The 18,884-nt window shown below is 52.4% G+C and overlaps 1 protein-coding gene and 1 long non-coding RNA gene across 12 annotated transcripts in view; one reads left to right on the forward strand and one right to left on the reverse strand.

The window, feature by feature from the left end:
* The window catches only part of LOC309664825, a 24,761-nt gene continuing 5,877 nt past the window's right edge, over nt 1-18,884 (reverse strand). The window contains exons 1-2 of one of the 3 annotated variants that reach the window (XR_014266066.1): nt 11,520-11,589; nt 1-8,740 (exon numbers count right to left, since the gene is read on the reverse strand). This is a non-coding gene — a long non-coding RNA (uncharacterized lncRNA). Of the gene's footprint in view, nt 8,741-11,186; nt 11,327-11,519; nt 11,590-18,884 lie in introns of those variants that run through there. The other 2 variants (XR_014266067.1, XR_014266065.1) reach the window with 2 other exon arrangements.
* SORBS3 (sorbin and SH3 domain containing 3) overlaps nt 9,626-18,884 on the forward strand; it is a 24,549-nt gene continuing 15,290 nt past the window's right edge. For 4 of the 9 annotated variants that reach the window (XR_014266064.1, XM_082470655.1, XM_082470653.1 and 1 more), the window contains exons 1-4: nt 14,948-15,104; nt 15,365-15,482; nt 16,946-17,139; nt 18,060-18,123. Coding sequence is in view for 8 of the 9 variants with exons in the window: in XM_082470655.1 (XP_082326781.1) it covers nt 15,003-15,104; nt 15,365-15,482; nt 16,946-17,139; nt 18,060-18,123 (478 nt within the window). In the remaining variant the exon portion in view is untranslated. Of the gene's footprint in view, nt 9,770-11,674; nt 11,821-12,209; nt 12,300-13,945; nt 14,029-14,947; nt 15,105-15,364; nt 15,483-16,945; nt 17,140-18,059; nt 18,124-18,884 lie in introns of those variants that run through there. The other 5 variants (XM_082470657.1, XM_082470658.1, XM_082470660.1 and 2 more) reach the window with 5 other exon arrangements.

Consider the following 18,884-nt stretch of genomic DNA (forward strand, 5'->3'; position numbering starts at 1 on the left):
ACTTCTCTTCTTATGGAAAACTTGATTATAGTAGAACTCCTAAGTGAATAACCCAAACCCAGTGATTTTAAGGGCCAAGGGAAATGTTTTCCATAATAACCTACTTTCTTCTGGACTCTCAATTACTCAGTGTATTCTAGTACGGCAAAATAAAAAATAATGAGGGATTTTCGTAGAATTACTTAAAATTTGTTCATCTAACCATGGGCATGATTGGTTTAAACTTCGCTTAGAACTTTGGAGGTTTCTTAACTGTTGCTAGATCGTTTTGCTTTTATTTTTGAACACTAGGTGATTTACCCCATCTACAAAGGAAGCGACATTTCTAAATATTTTATAAATGCCCTCTGTAGAACCTTCGATGGTAAGAAGTGTTTATGCCCTTCTGTGTTACTGCATCGGCTCTCACATCTATCCTCCCCGTCGTCCGTCTGTTTTTCTGTGTCAGCATTTTTGAAACCACCTGGGGTAATGGAAACTGACTAGGTTAAAATGGTACCCCTGTGAACTGGAAGTCTTGCTAAAGGGCATTGGATGAGTGAGGATTTCCTGTCTATCAATTACTGGAATGCTCCTCCATTTGTCAACACTCATTATGTTGAACTGTGTGTCAGTCTCTGTCAGCATATTTTGGAATACAAAAACAAGTGATCAAATACAAGGTTTGCATAATCTTTCCTTAGTTTTTCAAGTCACAACCAACTAGTGAAGGAAATTTCAGGGATCCTTAGGCTCCTGATTTTGGTTTAGCCTGATGACAGGTGCCATGTCATAATACTCATTGGTCAGCCTTGTAGTGAATGTGCATGTCTGGGCCACACTACACCAAAGGGCATATTTGTGGAATTCCTTAATGTCATTTGGGATGTAGGAGTCCAGCATTAAAGCAAGTATCCCAGACAGTGGTACTTTATGTTTGGAGCTTCAAGGACACCAGAAACCTTTTTTCAAAAAACATAATTTCAGGGAATTCCCTGGCAGTCCAGTGGTTAGGACTCTAGGCTTTCACTGCTGAGGGCCCAGGTTCAATCCCTGGTCAGGGAACTAGGATCCCACAAGCCGTGTGGTACGGCTCAAAACAAAACATAATTTTATTAGAAGAATGAGGATTTAGCCCATCTATCTCTGTTTTCCTATGCCTTGCGAACAGTTCCCAACTTGTTCATGACAGAGATCAAAGCATTTTGGAGATTGGAATCTGGGGGCGTAGATTGCTCTGTTAACAAAAAAGATAGGAAGGATATTGGGAAGGAGATAAAAGATCTCTTATTGGGTTGTGAGTAAAACCTTTGAAAGAGGAGAGAAAGAGTCTCCAGTAGCTGTCTTTACTGATCATCATTTCTTTATAATCAAAAAGGAATTCATCACCTGGATATCCTCATACTCCTCCCTCCCCCAATCCCAATAGGGAAAGGGCCGCTGTTTTGGAATCTCACCTAATGTGACAGTCAGTTCACAGGACAGGGTTGATAGATGGGAATCCCTGATTACTTTCTCTTTTCCATTGAGGCTATTGTTATACATACGCAGTCCACAGGTAGAAACCGTGGGCTTCAATCTTAAGGGCTTCAATCAGCAGGCAAGTAGTGAAATAGTTACTACAAATACTTACAAGCAAAAAATAGTATTAGGAAAAAAAAAAGAGACAATTACTTAGGAAGGTCTTCATTTTCTTCCCAAAATGAAGTAGTACGATAAAGCAATTTTCCTTGACAGAGCCATGCGAAAAGATGTATTTTACAGGTACCTTTTGAGCTGTTGAAGGTTCAGCCGGAGTAGAGAGTTAAGTGGTCACGATTCAAGAAAATTTGAGGGGGTTTAAAAGAGCATAGCAGCAGCTCTGGAAGGAAGTTAGGTTTGAAGATCCTGTTGAATTCTAAAGGTAAAGGCATTTCTTATGTTCTGTAGAAAGCTGGGGTGTGTATTTCAGCCCTTTAGAAAGTTGTGTGGTGAGTGTGTCTGGTACAAGTAGCTTTTTTTTTTTTTAATTAATTAATTTATTTATTTATTTTTGGCTGCGTTGGGTCTTGGTTGCTGCACGTGGGCTTTCTCTAGTTGCGGCGAGCAGGGGCTACTCTTCGTTGCGGTGCGCAGGCTTCTCATTGCAGTGGCTTCTCTTGTTGTGGAGCACGGGCTCTAGGCGCGTGGGCTTCAGTAGTTGTGGCTCATGGGCTCTAGAGCGCAGGCTCAGTAGTTATGGCGCACGGGCCTAGTTGCTCCGCGGCATGTGGGATCTTCCCGGACCTGGGCTCGAACCCGTGTCCCCTGCATTGGCAGGTGGATTCTTAACCACTGCACCACCAGGGAGGTCCTACAAGTAGCTTCTTAAAGCCAGACCGGCAGGCAGTGCAGCTGTATATGCATTTGTACCTGTGATTCAAGACAGTTTAGAAGGCGTGAACTGGGGCTTACCTGGTGGCGCAGGGGTTAAGAATCCGCCTGCCAATGCAGGGGACACGCGTTCGAGCCCTGGTCCGGGAAGATCCCACATGCCGCGGAGCAACTAAGCCCGTGCGCCACAACTACTGAGCCTGCGCTGTAGAGCCCATGAGCCACAACTACTGAGCCCACGTGCCACAACTACTGAAGCCTGCACACCTAGAGCCCGTGCTCCGCAACAAGAGAAGCCACCGCAATGAGAAGCCCGTGCACCGCAATGAAGAGTAGCCCCCGCTCGCTGCAACTAGAGAAAGCCCGTGTGCAGCAACGAAGACCCAACGCAGTCAAAAATAAATAATTAAAATAGATAAAAAATTTTTTAAAAGGTAAAAAAAATAAATAAATAATAGAAGGCATGAACCTTAGGAATATATTGATATAACAGCACTTGTTCTTCCCTTTAGACTTCATTGGAGGGTTTTAACATATTTTTTAATGTTTTAATCTGAACAGTAGCTTCCAAGATGGCGGGTGGCCTGCCCTGAGTTTGCCATAAAACTACCTGGGGCCTGATAGTCTGCCTGGGGCCATCATTTCAAACAAACATTTTGACTGCTGTCAGCGCTCTGTGGTGTTGCTGTTTTCAAAGCCTCTTCTGTTTTTACTAAATCTTCCCCCTGCATGTTCTAAAGATACTAGAAATACTTTTCTCTTGTTCTCCTTCACTTTAAAGTCCACAGAGACCTTATTCAACTTCTCTCATGGGGGTGGGGGGCACGCGTCAGAGGGCTCCTTTGTAAACTTTTCTGAAATACCAGTTTAGAAATGACACTTCCCGAAGACCGGTTTTCCCAATTTTGTTTACATCCACGTCATATGAAGTTACAAATTGATCAGATGACAGTTCTTGTTAATAAAAATTTTAGAACTCATCTAATACAAGTTCAAAACATACATCTTTTTTTAATCTCTGTGTTCTGAATATTTAGAGGAAAAGTAAAAGAATAAGCCGTGTGTGTGTGCATGTGCATGTGTGTGTGTGTGTGTGTGTGTGTGAGAGAGAGAGACGGAATGCTAAAACAAAAGCAGCCTGTTTTCTTTAAAACCTCAAGGTAACACTTAGGTTATGGGTACAGACATTGCTGATTCGCTGGCCTTTTTTGACTAGATATTGACCAGCAAAGTGAAAATGGCTTATGGATGGGCATGATGTGGCTTCTTGCCTAGGGATAGAAGCATCAGACTCTCCAGGAATATCAGTATTTTTCATACCCTTTTATCTATATTTACATTGCCTTTTCTGTTCTGCAGAACATTTGCAGTTCCATGAATCAAGTTTTTCTCAATAGCAAAGATTTGCTTTCTTATCCTGATAACAGGATAACTGACTTCATGACACTATTCAAAATAGGAAAAGAAAAGCTCTTAATTGTTTTGTAAACAGATTATTATTATTTAATATCATTATGGAGCAAGGGTGGGATTTCTTCAAATTGGATAACTTGGGGCCTTGGCATTGTCCCTTAGATCCTCTTCTGAGTAATTTTAAAACACAAAGTTTGGGACTTCCCTGGTGGTCCAGTGGTTAAGACTCCACACTTCCAACACAGGGGACGTGGGTTCGATCCCTGGTCGGGGAACTAAGATCCCACATGCCTTGGGGTGCGGCCAAAAGATTAAAAAACAAAACAAAACAAAAAAGTTTGAGGCAGCTGCTCTCTGTAAGAAAAATATTGCAAACCATGCCTACATGAGATACAGCCAGACTTATTGCTCATGGTCATTACTCAATAGTCCCTCTGGCCTCTTGGATTAAGTAAGGCTGAAATCTGTTCCCTCTACCCTCCCTTGTTTTATGTAGATATTGTAGCTGATCTCCAGAAGTTCTGACTGTACCATATCTATAAACATAAAACTCAAGCTCTTGAGAGTTACGTTCATCCTGACCGATCTGGGTGACCAATCAGTTAAAATGGTTTAGGAAGAACTTGTACCAGATTGACTGATTCATAGTTTTTCTTTGTATTAATTATCAGGTTTTTTTCCTCCAGTTTTTGTATTGAAAATTACTTTCGTACCCAGAAAGACTTGTTGAGATATCATTCTAGAATCTCCAATATTTATTACAGTTGTTACAGTAACAGTGGAACCGAAGTGTTTTTCAAAGCATTATTCAGCTTTCCCTACCCCGGGAGAAAAGACTTCAGAGGGCGCGTGAACCCAGAGCCCCAGTTGTGGGAATGAGGCTCCAATTTCCTAAATCACCTGTGGTCATAAACATGGATACCACCTTGTCTGGCACCCAGGTCCGTATCTTTTCTGAAATCTGCTATAGCAGAGAGTAAAGGGCAGTCTAGGGAGCCCAGCAATAGCTGGAGGAGGGTTTGGATTACCTGGAGGACACCTCCGAAGCACTGTAATGCCGCAGCCCCTCTTCAGCACTGCTGTGATCAAACACTCATAGGAAAGCCGTAAGAAAGGGCAGATGCGCATAGAGCAAGAAAGTTGTGTAGTCGAAAAACAGGGTTGTTACTCTTATCTTGAGTCCAGCAGAGAACTGTATTCACAGTAGAGCTTTGTGCCACTGACTGAGTGTGAAAGAGGAAACCTATATTACTTTGAGACTTGTGACCTGACCTGCCTATGTCTAGCCAGCCAAAGTGAATGGGGTCAGGGTTAGCTGCCTTCATCTATGCAGTCACAAAGGTATAAAGACGATACTGGAGACTGTATTCCCTCCCGGGAGGCCGTGGCCTCACGCCCCATCAACCTTGGCAAGACTTGCTAAATAACACCTTTGCCCAAGACGGGGTTATGCATCTTCTCGTCTTCTACGCCCTCATGACAAGCCGAGGTGGTGTAAGATCAAGAAGTGAGGACGTGGATGTGGATTGTCCCTCTGAGCAGCTCTAAAGGAGGGCCACGTGCACTGCCTTCCTGTAAGTTCTTGCCCCGATTCCCTTCACTCCCTTAACATAGCTGTCTCCAGATAACTTTTGTGTGTGTGTGTGTGTGTTCATGTTAAAGTGAAGTGCATGTAATAAGAAGGAGCTCTACTGTAGATTTTGATTTGTGGCAATAAAGATGCGGGTTTTGTCTGTCAAAGAAACTTTTTGAAGATACCATCATGAACGCCCCACTTTTCCTTTCTCAGTGCACTGTGACCAAAAGCTCTGTTTCCTAATAGAAATGTCAGCAGGCATTTTCCAAGAAAGGATCCTGGTTTTGCTTCCTAAATGAGGGGGTCAGACACATGAGACTAGCTAGTGGTGTGATTTTTTTAAGGCTTCTCTGAATGATGAATTATTTGCTTGTGCTTAGAGATTACTGGCTTTTTCTTGCTTTCGGTTATGTTAAGGCAAATGGTGGAAATGTTATTTATTGGCAGAAACCATAAGTCTTTTTTGTGAACAAGAAATTAACTTGTTAAAACTTTCTTACTGTACATTGGAAGTCATCTTGAAAAAAAGAAGAAATTAAATGATAACTTTATTGGCTCCCTGTGTCTTTCCTTTATTTCCTTGTGGAACACACTTGTATTTGGCTCTTACCCATTCAGTAATTCCAGAAGTCAAGAGAAAGCCTGATGTTTGATGTCTGGTCTGGTCTCTGACAATGCCAAGGAATTCTCCCCTCAAGGAAAGGAATCCCATCACGATAAAAGGAACCTCTTTTCTTCACCTCTTCAGCTCCCTAGTTTCAATCTGCTTTGCTGGCTACGGTGGTGGTTCTGTTTCTCCCACTCAGAACCCATTCCCTTGCCCTGGCCTCGTTCCTGGCACTTTGCCCACCACAAACTCACGCTCAAGTCCCAGCTCCTTCTGTGGTTTCTCCGGCAGAGGCCGCTACTTGAGGAAAAGGAAGAAAGACATCCCAGAAAATGTACAGTCTTTACAAAAGATAAAAATAAATTTTATTATAGCAATTTAATAACTTTGCACATGGTCCTAATAATAGACACAGATATATTCCATCTTGGGAGAAGCTGAAGAAGAAGAAGCCAGAGAGGAATTGAATGTGGAGTTGAACCCCCCAAGAAAGGAAGTGTCAGACCAGCCTTTGATTCCTCTGGAAAGTAGAAATACCATGAGGTGCTGTGGACTCACAAGGAAAAATAACTCCTCTGGGCAGGTGGGGGTTAGGGGATAGGCTCTTTAGAGAGGAAAATGCATCAGTGAGGGGATTCTATGAGCTATGGCAGTAGAGGCAGAAAGTCTAAATCAGGACAAGCCAGGCTTAAGTAAGGCAATTTCACCATTGGTACAGACACACCAAGGGCCACATGCGGGCTCGAAAACGAGCCCATATTTCTCATTCCAAATGAGTTAAGTGTGCATTTTGGGATCTTTGTTTATCCCAATAGCATCCTAACTTAGCAATGTCCTTATACCTCAGCTAAACCTTCAGTAAAACGAGGTCATATTTGCCCTTATTTCAGAGTCATGAAAAAAAGAAAAAATTTAAGCCTGGAAATTAAGAACTCAAATGCAAATTCATATTTACCTCTCACTACATCTAGATCCAATCCGTACTTTCTTGCCTGCTATGTGTAATCGCCTGGTCTTTTTGTTTTTTTATCACAACTTTCAGGTTTTAGAAAGAAAGTTGGTTCAATTTTGCTACAGTGGATTAATAATGGTAAATTATCCTTTTTAACGTTGCTGCAGTTCAGGAGAAGGTTCATTTTAGAATTCAAGGAGGTGGGAAGACAAGGTCATTCTTTGTTTGGAGGCCAGACCTCGTGGTGTCCACTGGCCAGCAAATCAAGCCGTCTTATCTTCCTTATCTCAGTTTACCTGCTAGGAAAGGGTGATGCAGACCTAGTTTTCCAGCTCCTGGTCTGTGTGCCCTTCTTTGTGGCTGAGTTAACTTGGCTGGGTTTTCCCTCTGAGGTCATCGCTTATTTATCTTTCCCTTATAAAATCTGCTTTCTGAAGAGCTGACAGCCACTTGCTCTTTCTTTCTCTCCTGAGAACTAAAAGAGGTCCATCCAGCTCAGTTCTTCTCAAAGACACCCCATCTGCACATTGTGCTTGTTTGCTCATCTATGAAAGGAGGGAGACAGAGAACAGTCGGTGGTGTGATGTCAGTGTAAAGGCCTCCTTGAAGATAGACTAGATAATTGGACCAAAGGCTGAGTTCTCTCCCAGCCTTCGGGGTTTGGATGTGGCTGACTGAGAACCTTGAATAGACTGCTGTTACATCATGTGTGTGCTATGGAAAGATCTGTGTGCCAGGCGGGCCTGAAGGCCTCATCCTGTATCCCATGGGGATCCACTCACCCTGGCTGCCAGGCTCCAGCACTGACCATCTGTGACCTGTAATGGGTATCTTTTCACTCACAGAGATCCCTTGCTTTACAGCAATTATACCAAAACACTTGGGTTAGGCCATGCCATTGTCAGCTTCAGAGGGTCTTCCAAGACCCACAGTGGGTCCCTTGTGTTCCCCTTCTCTTGCTCCTGTTCCCATGAGTGTTTGGCCTGATGAGGACCTTGGGTAGAACTTGGCTGGCAACATTAGCAAGAGCTGGAATCAGGAGTGGACCCAGGAGAAAGGGATGGAGCCCAGGAGATGAAACAGTCCAGATCTGTACTCATGTCTCTGATGTGACTTGGTTTCAGTTCCTCACTAATGGGTCACTGTGGTCTTCCCCTGTAGAGAAGTCCAAAATCCTCAAAAGGGACTGTGCTTTCTTTGATAATCCATTCGGGTCTGCTTTGCTCAGTATCCCTGGTGGGAAGAAAACACTCTTCTGAGAGCACAAATTAAACACCTGCTCATAGCCTAACTAAAGAATATACAAGAGTTCGCTCATTCCTTTGGAGGAGAAAAGAAGGAATAGCAGATGCTCTTCCTTTGTCTAACGTTGGGGGGACTGAGGCACAGAGCTCGGGAGCCACTTGCCTGCTCAGGGTCGATCTGAGGGTGACATTCGAACGCCAGACCCCCAGCACCAGACACAGACACTCCTCAAGAACTGAGAGTTCAGGTTTACGTCTTCTGGGATCTCTGGCTTCCTTTTTCCCATTGGAGAAATGAAACTGAATTCTCTGCTCACCCTACTCACTTAAGTAAAAAGCTACCTAAGTGCTCTTTCCATTCATCCTTCCTCTTGGTGACGGAGGCTGGTGTTCAGAGCGACCCGCATTCCTGTATGAACAGCCAACCCTCCTCTCCCCCTCCGTGTGAAGAGCCACAACATCTATTGGTAGTCTCTGGGCTAATCATCCTGGAGTGTGGTGGGCGTGGACGGACCTGAGTTGACACGGGGGCCACTGGGGGATAATCCGTGGAACAAAAGGTGGCGGCCTCAAGGAGCAGGGTGAGGGTAGGGCCCGCTGCGACCAGGATCAGATAGCTAGAAAAAAAAAACACAGCAGTTATGTAACAGTGTTTACTATGGCTCAGGTGGCCCTGAGAAGGCAGAGGCAGTCCCCTGACAAAAGACCGTGCCAGAGATGGGGAAGAGTCACAGGGACAGAGGTCCCTGTCAGGCGATAAGGGAGTTGGCCAGAGGAGATAGTGCATTGGGATGAAAGGAATCTGCTCTGTTGTTGACAACAGCTAGGTCACCTAGCACGGCCTTCCCTATCCTCAGCTTCTCCCTAAGCCATGCCAGCTCTCTGCCCGGTCAGGCCAGCAGTATGCAGAGCTGAGGCTGGAGGGAGGAGCAGAGAAATCAGACACCTGGTTTTTGGCTGAATCTCTGGATTTCGCTGCTCTTTTTCCTTTAATCTCCCACTTTTCAAAGAGGAGGGATTCTTCTCCCTGAACATGGGCAGAAAAGGAGGAGTCGGTCCAGGTTCCTTAGGCTCTGTGCTCCCACCAATCTCTCATCCTCTCTCCTGTGAGGCTGTGTGTTGGAGGGATCCTGTTATAGCTCCTCCTTGGTCCAAGCACACAGCCTGTGACTCTTGAGAGGGAGAGTTATTTCCAGTGGTGCCAGGGCAAAGCAGGTTCTGACCTGAGAGAGAAGGTGATAAGCCCAGCAGGGCCTAAGCGGACGGGAAGGAGTCAAAGCAGCTTAGGAGGAAGGCTCAGGTCTCCAGCGGGGCCTACCCCACCTCCTCCTACAAAGCTGTTTACCGGACTCCCCATTCCCATAGAGATGAGGCTGGTAGGCAGTCCCCAGCTCCTCGCCCGTGGCTGCCACCTCCCCTTGTGAGAAACAGGAAGTCGGGACCTTTGTCGGCTCAGCTGCACCCTCTACATTAAATATTTATCTTGGAGTCCAGGTCAGAGCCCTAGAGAATAAGAGAAGCTCACTGCTGGTGAGAGGGGGTATGGCCAGGATTCCTGCAGTTGGAAGATTGTCAGCTTCACCATCTTTGGAGAACAAGGAAGAACGTGAAAGAGATGTGGCCCTTAATCGCGAGGATCCTGACAGGTGGGGAAAACAACTGGTGACGGGGAGGCAGGCACATACTTTGTCCCTGAGGGAGGGAAGAGGATGGCGCCTAGGGGTGGGCAGGTATCCAAGCTTTAGGAGAGGGGAGATGCACTGCTGCCTGCCCTCAGGTGGTCCCAGAGCTCCTCCCTCCTTTCTGATGCTGACTTCCGTGGGCAGGGGCTACCCATCCCATCCCCATCCCTTCAGCTTTCCTGGTGAATCAGAGATTCTTGGAAGGGGCCTTAAAGGGGATCTGGTTCAGTTCCCTTACTCAGTGCGATAGTTGCCTTTACGAAGATGCCCCACAAGTGGCAGACTTGGAACCTCTGAAATCTCTTTCTTGGAGACCTCGGATCTGCTTCGGAGTATGCAGCCAGTCTGTTGCCACACTGACAGCCCTGCAGACACTGGAAGCTAGGTGGCATGCCTCTCTCTCTCAAGCCTCTTCTCAACCTAAGCCTCTCCTTCTGCTTTTCGCATGTGAGATTGTTTCAAGCTGGTTCACCACAACCCGGATAGCTCTTTTACCTGAACTGGGGAAAGATATAGCTGATAGCATCAGTGATGGTAGGGATTTAAAAATATGGTTTCATCTTTCTTCATTCCCTTTCTTCTCAACTTTTGAGTTGAATGATGTGCTTGGGAAACACTCTGAAGTGCATGGTGACCTTAGGGCACCAATCTAACTCCCGGTAGATCTGCGATAAATGTTTTCATATTTTCATAATCTATAACTGATCACTCCCAAAATAAATCTGAGATTGTCCAGCAGGTATTTGCTATCTGGTTGGCTTGGGGTCCCAGAGCCAAGCCAGGGGCTAAGAAGTGGTACGTACCCCAGAGTCTGTCCACTAGCAGTAAGCATTCATTAAGTACCCTCGCTGTAACAGGCCCTATGCCGGCACAGAGGCTTGAGGGAGAAGGGGAAGATGGGATGGCCAGAGGGGTTGGGAGCCAATTGGCGCGCGCGGGCTCTTGGGACCCGTTGTCAGAGCGGCGGGAACAGCGGAAAAGCAGCAAGATCAAAACAAGGACGGTGTATGGGAACACCAAGACCCTGGTAACCCCATCACCGCCAAAGGGACCCCGCCCTCGTCCTCTTCAGGGGCGCGGCACGCCCAGCGGGTCGCTGCTTTAGGCCGATTTCCTCCCGCGCTGTCCTCCGCGGGCCTTGCACGTGTGTGAGCATCCGCCCGTTTGCCCGTGCACGCACGCATGTGTGTGTGTTTGCACTCGCCCGGACGCGCGCTCACGCAATCACAAACTCTCTCCCCAAGTGGGCAGAGAGGCGGCAGGGCCTAAACTCGGCCCGCTAGGCCACTCTGCCTGTGCGGCGCCTTTATCTCGGCCCCAGCCTGTCTGCATCCCGGTCCCGTTTCCGAGGCCGCCGGCTCCGTATCAGTTGCTGGCTCACCCGGGTTCTTTAATCATTCCTGCCCTCTGTCCTGGCTCCGCCGTGCAGCGGCTCCCTTCCCACCCGCTGGAAATGTCGCTGGAAACTCTGAGTGGCGCTCGCTGGCCCCCGCCCTGCGGTGGGGGCCGGGGAAGCAGCTGGGAAACCGGAGAGGGCTCCCCGGGGACCCTGGGCGGTTCCTCCCGGCGCCGCCTCGCGGCCGGCCCGGCCCCCGGCAGGGCCCACGCCGTCCCCGTGGCCCTCCCGCCCGCCCGCGCCCCGACGGGGAGCACTTGCCCACCCCGGACCGGGCGGCCCGAGCCCCCGCCCTCCACCCCAGCCCGGCCCACTGACCAGATCGCAGGGAGACACATTCCGCCGCGCGCGCGCGCCTCTCACGGTCCTTCCCCCCAGCGCGCGCCCTCGCCCCCCTCCCCCAACTCCGGCTCCGTCGATCCCCCTCTTCCTCCTCTGGGGCCCGGCCTCGCGGAGCCCGTCCTGACCCGGTCACGAGGGCGGACGGCACAGCCCGGACTTCTCCCTGCCCGCCCTCCCTCCCCGAGGGCCCGTCGCGGCTGCGCCAGGCAGGAGCCGCGCGGAGATGCTCCTGTCCTCTCGGGCGTCCGCAGTCCCCGCCACCTGCTCGCCTGGGAAGGTAGGTGCCGGGAAGGCGAAGCGGTGGAGAGGAGACGCGGCGGGGGGCGGGGGGGGCGCAGTCGAGGAGGGAACCGCATCCAACACGAGGGGAAGGCAAGGAGCCCCTCCCCCGGGGTCCTGGTCCCAAACTCCGGGGAGGAGAGAGGTGAGAAGTCCCCCCTCAATCCAGATAAGGTGACATTCGAGAACACCTGTCCTTGTCCACGTGGTCTTGTAGCTGGAAAATACCCCGGAGTGCGCCTAGGGCCAGGCCCCCAAGGTCAGGGCAGTACTTAGAGGGAGGAAGCAGTCTGCCAACTACAGCAGGGCTACCTCACCTCTTCCAGCCCTTTGGAGCTGGCTGCCAGGGTGAAAGGCTGCCTGGATTCTGGGAGGACCCCAGGAACTTCCTGGCGCCCCTGTCCCCTGCCAGATGCTGGACCCATTGACTCCCGTGCCTCCATCTTCCCTGCGAGAAGTCCTCCTTATCGTCTCCTGGTACAGCCGCCAGGAGGGAAACTCAGCCCACGCTTCCCCACCCACCCCTGCATATCCTGAGACGTGCGCCCCCGGGGAGCTGTGTTGGGGAGGGTCAGGCTGGGCCACCAAGGATCAGCAGCCCCTGGAAAAGCAGGTGGTGTGGGCAGAGCTCCTGCCCGCCCCTTCCTACTGGAGGGCCCTTCTCAGTGAACACAGCAGGGTGGGCCGCAGGGAGAGGAAAGCAGGCTGGGTCAGCTGATGGGCAGGACTGCCAGTGCTGACCTCGCAACTTGGCCTCCGGTGGCCAGCTGGCGGGGGAGGGGCTGCGGCTAGGAACCAGCCTGGTCCAGCCCTCGGATCTCCCACTCTCCCCCGCCTCAATTTCCCCCGCAAGGGGAGGGAGAGCAGCGGGAACAGGGGTGTGTCTGCCTGTTTCGCTTTTGGTAGGAGTCCTAATTGGATCCAGCTGGTGAGCGGCCCCTCCTCCAGCCTCAGCCCTCTACTCCCCTCACAGCCAGAGGTGGGCCCGGAAAAGCTGCGTCCTCAGCAGGTCTTTTCGAATGTCAGAGAGAATCCCCACTCAGACTAGAGTCAGGGAGCTGCCCCCAGCCTAGTGTGTACCCTGCAGCACCGCACTCCCCCCCATGGCTGAGCAGGAACTGGGTACAGCGGTAATCACAGCCCCCATTGCACCTTCATCCCCTCTGGCCTCCACACTTGTGCTGCTCATATGAGCCCCCCACTGCACACACAAACCCCCACTGCACACACACACCTCCACTGCACACACACACCCACTGCACAACACACCTCCACTGCACACACACTTCCACTGCACACACACCCCCCCACTGCACACACACCCGCACTGCACACACACACACACTGTGCACACACACCCACTGCGCACACACACCCACTACACACACACCTCCACTGCACACACACACCTCCACTACACACACACCTCCACTGCACACACACCCCCACTGCACACACACCCACTACACACACACCCCTCCACTGCACACACACACGCACACACTGCACACACACACACCCCCACTACACACACATACCTCTGCTACACACACACACCTCCGCTGCGCACACACACCCACTGCACACACACACAACCACTATACACACACACACCCACTGCACGCACACACACCCACTACACACACACCTCCACTGCACGCACACACACCCACTGCACACACACACACTGCGCACACACACTACACACACACCCCTCCACTGCACACACACACCCCCACTGCACACACACACCACTACACACACACACTGCACACACACACACACACCTCCATTGCATACACACACCTGCACTGCACACACACACCTCCACTACACACACACACCTCCATTGCATACACACACCTGCACTGCACACACACACCTCCACTGCACACACACACCTCCACTGCACACCCCCGCCTACTATTCAGCTGGCCCCCTCTGTACCCACACCCCCCATGCTGCTCACATGACCCCCCCATGGTACCCCCTGCACAAGTCACATTTGGAGCACTGTGCTTACACTCCACCCCGCACACACAGCACCTCACAAGGCCCTCGCCGCCCTCCTGTGAGTCCCCAGACCCCACAGGCACGCGCAAGCCTTAACTCTCAACAAAAGTGCCAGAACTGGTCCAGCGCCGGAAGGTGGCAGAGGTTGGCTCAGCCTCTGGCCATGTCCAATAGGACAGGTGAGGCGGGACAGGTGAGCTCTCTGATGGAAAAGCCCCACCGGCTCCTCTCCCGGCTGCCGGGAGCCCTCTCCCCTGACCTAACCTTTGCCCGGGGCAGAAGAACCCAGTTGACCAGTCAGGTATGGTACTCCCAGGAAGACCCTCTGTTCAGAAAACAGCCTGGAGGTATAGGAGAAAGCGGGGCGTGTGCGCACATCTGTGCGTGTGCGTGCGTGTGCGTGACACTCAGCACCGCCTGCCCGGGAGCAGGTCCACCTTCCTGCTCCCCCGCGGCTCGGCTCCCCGCCCCACCCCTCACGGGCACCCGGAGCCCTCTGAGGCTTCAGTCCGAGCGAAGAGGCCGAAGAAGAGAGCTGATACTCCTCTGAGCTCAGAAGGAATGGTTCCCGCGGCCTGGAAATGCCCAGCGCGCTCCACCTCCCAGGAACCTTGGCCCAGTTGGGCAGTGGGCGGGTGGCCTCACCGTGGTCCGGGGCCTCTCCCCCACGCCTGAGTAGCCCCTTGTGCCCGCTGGCAAGCAGATGCCCACACAGGGGCTGGGAGTGGCTGAGGGAACTGAAACAAAGTCCCAGTGCCCAGGCCCTTCCCTGCCAGCTGCCCCAGTTCCCTCTGCTTTCGCTCTGGGGGAGAGGGCCGAGTTGTGCACTGAGAGCCCCAGAGGGGCTGGCCAGCAGGCGCGCTCCCGGCCATCCTCCCCTCCTCCCGGCCTCCCCTCCCCCACTCCCACCCGGAGCTCCTGCCCGAGGCCTAACAAGCGGCCCATTGTGTCTCTGGGAGCCGGCCCGGGCAGCCTGCAGGTGGGTGCCCGCAGTGGCCTTTCTCCCGAGTCCGTGAGCTCCCACCCAGCTGGCCCGACCCCGAGGTCGGGCCCAGAGGGCACAGACAGCCTGGACCCAGCAGGGCTCTCCCTTCCCCCTCCCTTCCCCACAGAGGACACGCAGAGGAGCAGCTGGTACACCCGGGGTCCCCCGGCCTTGACCCAAGCATGCAGGCCCCAGCCCGCAGCCTCCCAGCTGCGCTCAGCCTGGATGACTTCATCCCCAGCCACCTCCGGGCCCGTGAAGGGTCATCCCCCCGGGGGACACGGGTGAGTGAAACAGCGAGGGAGAGGGTTACTGGGGGCCTGTAGTGGGTGGGGGGCTCTCAGGACAGGTGGGGGAGCGGGAGGGTTAAAGGGATGGAGGGAGGGAAGGAGGTAGGTGATAGCTCCAGAGAGCCTCGCTGGTTTCCTGGAAAGGGTCAAGCCGTCCCCATGGGGTATGGCTGTGCCCTAGCAGCCATCCCTCCCACCCGTCTGCAGAGCCCTCGGGGCCTGAGCTGCCTGCCGCTCCCGGCCCCTCCCCACAGGTGCCCGTGATCCGGAATGGTGGCTCCAACACCCTTAATTTCCAGTTCCATGACCCTGCGCCCAGGACCGTGTGCAATGGGTACTTCCCACCGAGGAGAGATGCTTCCAGGCACCCAGGTGGGTCTGCTCAGGAAAACCTGCTCCAGGAGCGCCGTGGAGGTGGGGGTCAGAGCTTCCTGGGCCCTGCCTTCTGGCTCCACCCTGGGTCAGACTGGAGGGGCAGGAGGTAGATGGAGGCCTCTCGAGGGCCTGGGGCCAGTTAGCTCAGCTAACTAACTGCCCCTCCCGTGTGAGCCCGCTGGCCTGTGAGAGGGAAACTGCTGTGGGAGAGACCAGGCTGACACATCCCTTCCCCTCCCTGCCCCACCCAGTGTCAGGGGAAGGCCATGTGCAGGGGACATAGCCTTAGGGGCCCGGGGGACCTCCAGATGGCCAGGAGATAGCTTGGACTGGGGATGGAGGGTGAAGGAATGCGAGCGTATGTTGGCTATGGAAGGGGTGGGGCTGAACTCAAGACAGGCCCCCTAAGGGCTGCTCCAGTCTGTACTTGGCAGCCCAGCAGAAGGCCGGAGAAGCAGCTCTGGGAGCCTGCCAGCTCCTGGGATCCTGTGAGTCAGCCCCGCCTGGGCCACGGGGTCTGGGAGATCCTGGGACCTCCTGGGTGCAGGCCCACCCCAAGGGCCCCTCTCCTGAGGAGGGTGGCAACCTTTACTGAGCAGTCCCTTGAGGCAGGCCCTGTGTCAAGTAGTTCATTCATTTAACAAATAGCTGTTAAGCACGTAGAACATTCTGGGCACTGTAAAGGCCCTTTACAGGCCTTATCTCACGTCATCCCTTGGTATCCTGACAAGGTAAGGTGTGATTATCAACATCTTCCCAGTGAAGAACCTGAGTCTCAGGGATGTTCAGTCACAGAGGCTGAACTGAGATTCAAACCCTCTTCCATCCTGCCCTGAAGCCCTTACGTTGTTACACCTGGGGGCTGAAAGTTCTGGTGAATGAGTTTCTGTCCCTTGCCTGTTGACTTGTGTGTCAGGCACTGTCCTGAATACAGTCATACACACTAGATCTCCCTACATCTCTGCCATGACTACCCTCATTTTACAGAAGTGGAAACAGGCACTGAGAGGTTGATTGCTGTGCCCATGGTCACACAGCCGGTAGGTGGCAGAGCCCAGGTCTGGTTTCAGTCTTCGCCCCCAGCCCCAGGGCCTTTTCTGCCACACCCCACTGCCTCCTCACCTGGATTGTCTCCCCCCAGCATCCTCTGCAAGTGACGATTCCGGCTCTCATTCTGAAAACTTTTAGGACATCCCCAGCAAAGCAGGGTGGGGTGGGGACGGGCACAGATTTCTCAAGATAAAATCCATTTTCATTCACTTTAACTACAAAATAAACAGAGGCCTGGGGTCCTGCTGGGGATGGGGACATTTGGAGAATCTGCGTCGTCAACTCAGACAAACAAGGAGATGTTGAAACTTTTGAACCCACGGGGATCAGTTTTCTGAGGAGCTAAGGGACAAACAAGCCCAGGTGGGACCCCTGCCCTTTGCTAAAGCTCCCCTGTACGTGCCCCACAGACCCTGCCTGGTATCAGACCTGGCCAGGTCCTGGGAGCCGGCCTTCTGGGAACCAGAAGACCCCTGCCTCCCAGCATCCCCAGAACTGGTCAGCCACGTGGACCAAGGATAGCAAACGTCTGAACAAGCGCTGGGTCAAGTATGAGGGAATCGGGCCTGTGGATGAGAGCGGCATGCCTATCGCACCCCGATCTGTGAGTCCAGGGCTGGGGCCACTGATCGATGGGGCCCAGGGGCCCACGCTGAGCTCCACCTCTGACAACAAAGGCTGTACCCAAGCCGTGCCAGACTAAAGCAGGGGTTCAGCCATGATGGGTTTGGGGGATCATGAGCCCCATAAAATTACAGGCACTTGCATGTCTGAGTTGCACAGTGGTTTTTTGGGGGGGTTCTAGACTGCCCGCCAGATTCTCAGTGGTAGAGCGCCACTAGTGTAAGGGTTGACCCTGGCAGGGACCCACCCCCCTCATTTTCACGGCCCCAGGGCCTGGCACGGCACTCGTGAAACAGGTGCTGAGTAAGTTACCGGCTGAATGGGTGAACGGGAGAGTCCTGAGTGAGAAGGCCTCAAGGGGTGGCAGGTGTGGGAGGATCCCGGGGGTGGGGTCCGGGTGCGGAGGACCTGCCCTTCCTCCACCCCCAGGCCTGTCCTGAGCCAGTCGCCTCCTCTAGTTCTCCACCTCCTCACCCTCAAGTGAAACTCAAGTTGGTAACATACCCTTCTGCCTCCCAGGGTTCTTTTGCGTCACAGGTGAGGCAGAGGATGTGAAATACCGTTCCCACCCCATCCCCATCCCCCCACCGATACTGTTGCCTTTATTTTTCATTACATAGAAACACATGTTCTGTGTGGAATCATCAGAAATACAGAAAAGCTAAGAGAAAAAAATGTAAACTACCCCAGATCTCACAACTTAGGGACCATCACTGGTGGAGCTCCTTCCATATATCTTATTCAAACATAACATGCTACACGAAGTTATGGTTGTTAAAGATGTCACAACAGCCCACCCGCTGGGGCTTCAAGGGTGGCCAGAGAAAGGACTCAGGGAGGAGAAAACTTCTGTGGTTTGACATTGGGAGGGTAGCCTGACTTTGCCTTCTCTGATCCCAGAGTGTTGACAGCCCCAGGGACTGGTACCGGAGAATGTTCCAGCAGATTCACCGGAAAATGCCGGGTGAGACACCCTTCCAGAGGCCTCTCTCTGCCTATGTGGGCTCGGACCCCTGGGGCTTGGGGAGTAAGGGGTAGAAAAGGGAACTTACCTGCCCAGGGAAGTCTCTCCACCCACCCCAGCCTCTGTGATGAGTGGTTGCTAAAACAGGCCAAAGGAAGGAGCCGCCAATCTCCTCCCTGTACTCGGGGGAAAATGACCAGACACTGTCCCCGGTGTCCTCTGAGGGCCTGGGAAGCCACGAGGTCACGCATTTGTTCAGTCAGTCCCTTAACCAACTGTTGAGCGCTTGCTGTGTGCTGGGCACTATTCTAGGTGCTGAAGACAAAACAGGGAGCAAAATAGAATGTCTCTGCCCTAGCGAAGCTTAAGGCAGAGGTGGGGGGTCACAGAATAAACAGATAAGTATTTAACATGGCAGGTGGTGGTAAGGGCTAGGGAAAAAAAGCCGGGGGAGTGCCCAGTGCAGGGATGCTGCCACCTCACACAGGCTGGTCAGGAAAGGCCCCTGAGCAGTGGCATCTGAGCGGAGAGCTAAGGGTGTGAAGGAGTTGGCCCTGCAGGGCTGGGGAAGGAGCGTTGCCGCTTGGGGAGCACCAGGGACCCAGAGGCAGAGCAGGCCGGGCATGTTCTGGAGCCGCAGGGAGGGGCTGGACCACAGTGAGAGGGACACGTGTTAGGAGATGGATCACAGAGGTGCTGGGATCCGGTGGCCCAGAGCCTTTGGCTTTTACTCTGCGAGAACTGGGAGCCACCCACAGGCT

Source organism: Balaenoptera physalus (genome assembly GCF_965194825.1).
Source record: "Balaenoptera physalus genome assembly, chromosome: 7".
Classification (NCBI taxonomy): Eukaryota; Metazoa; Chordata; class Mammalia; order Artiodactyla; family Balaenopteridae; genus Balaenoptera; species Balaenoptera physalus.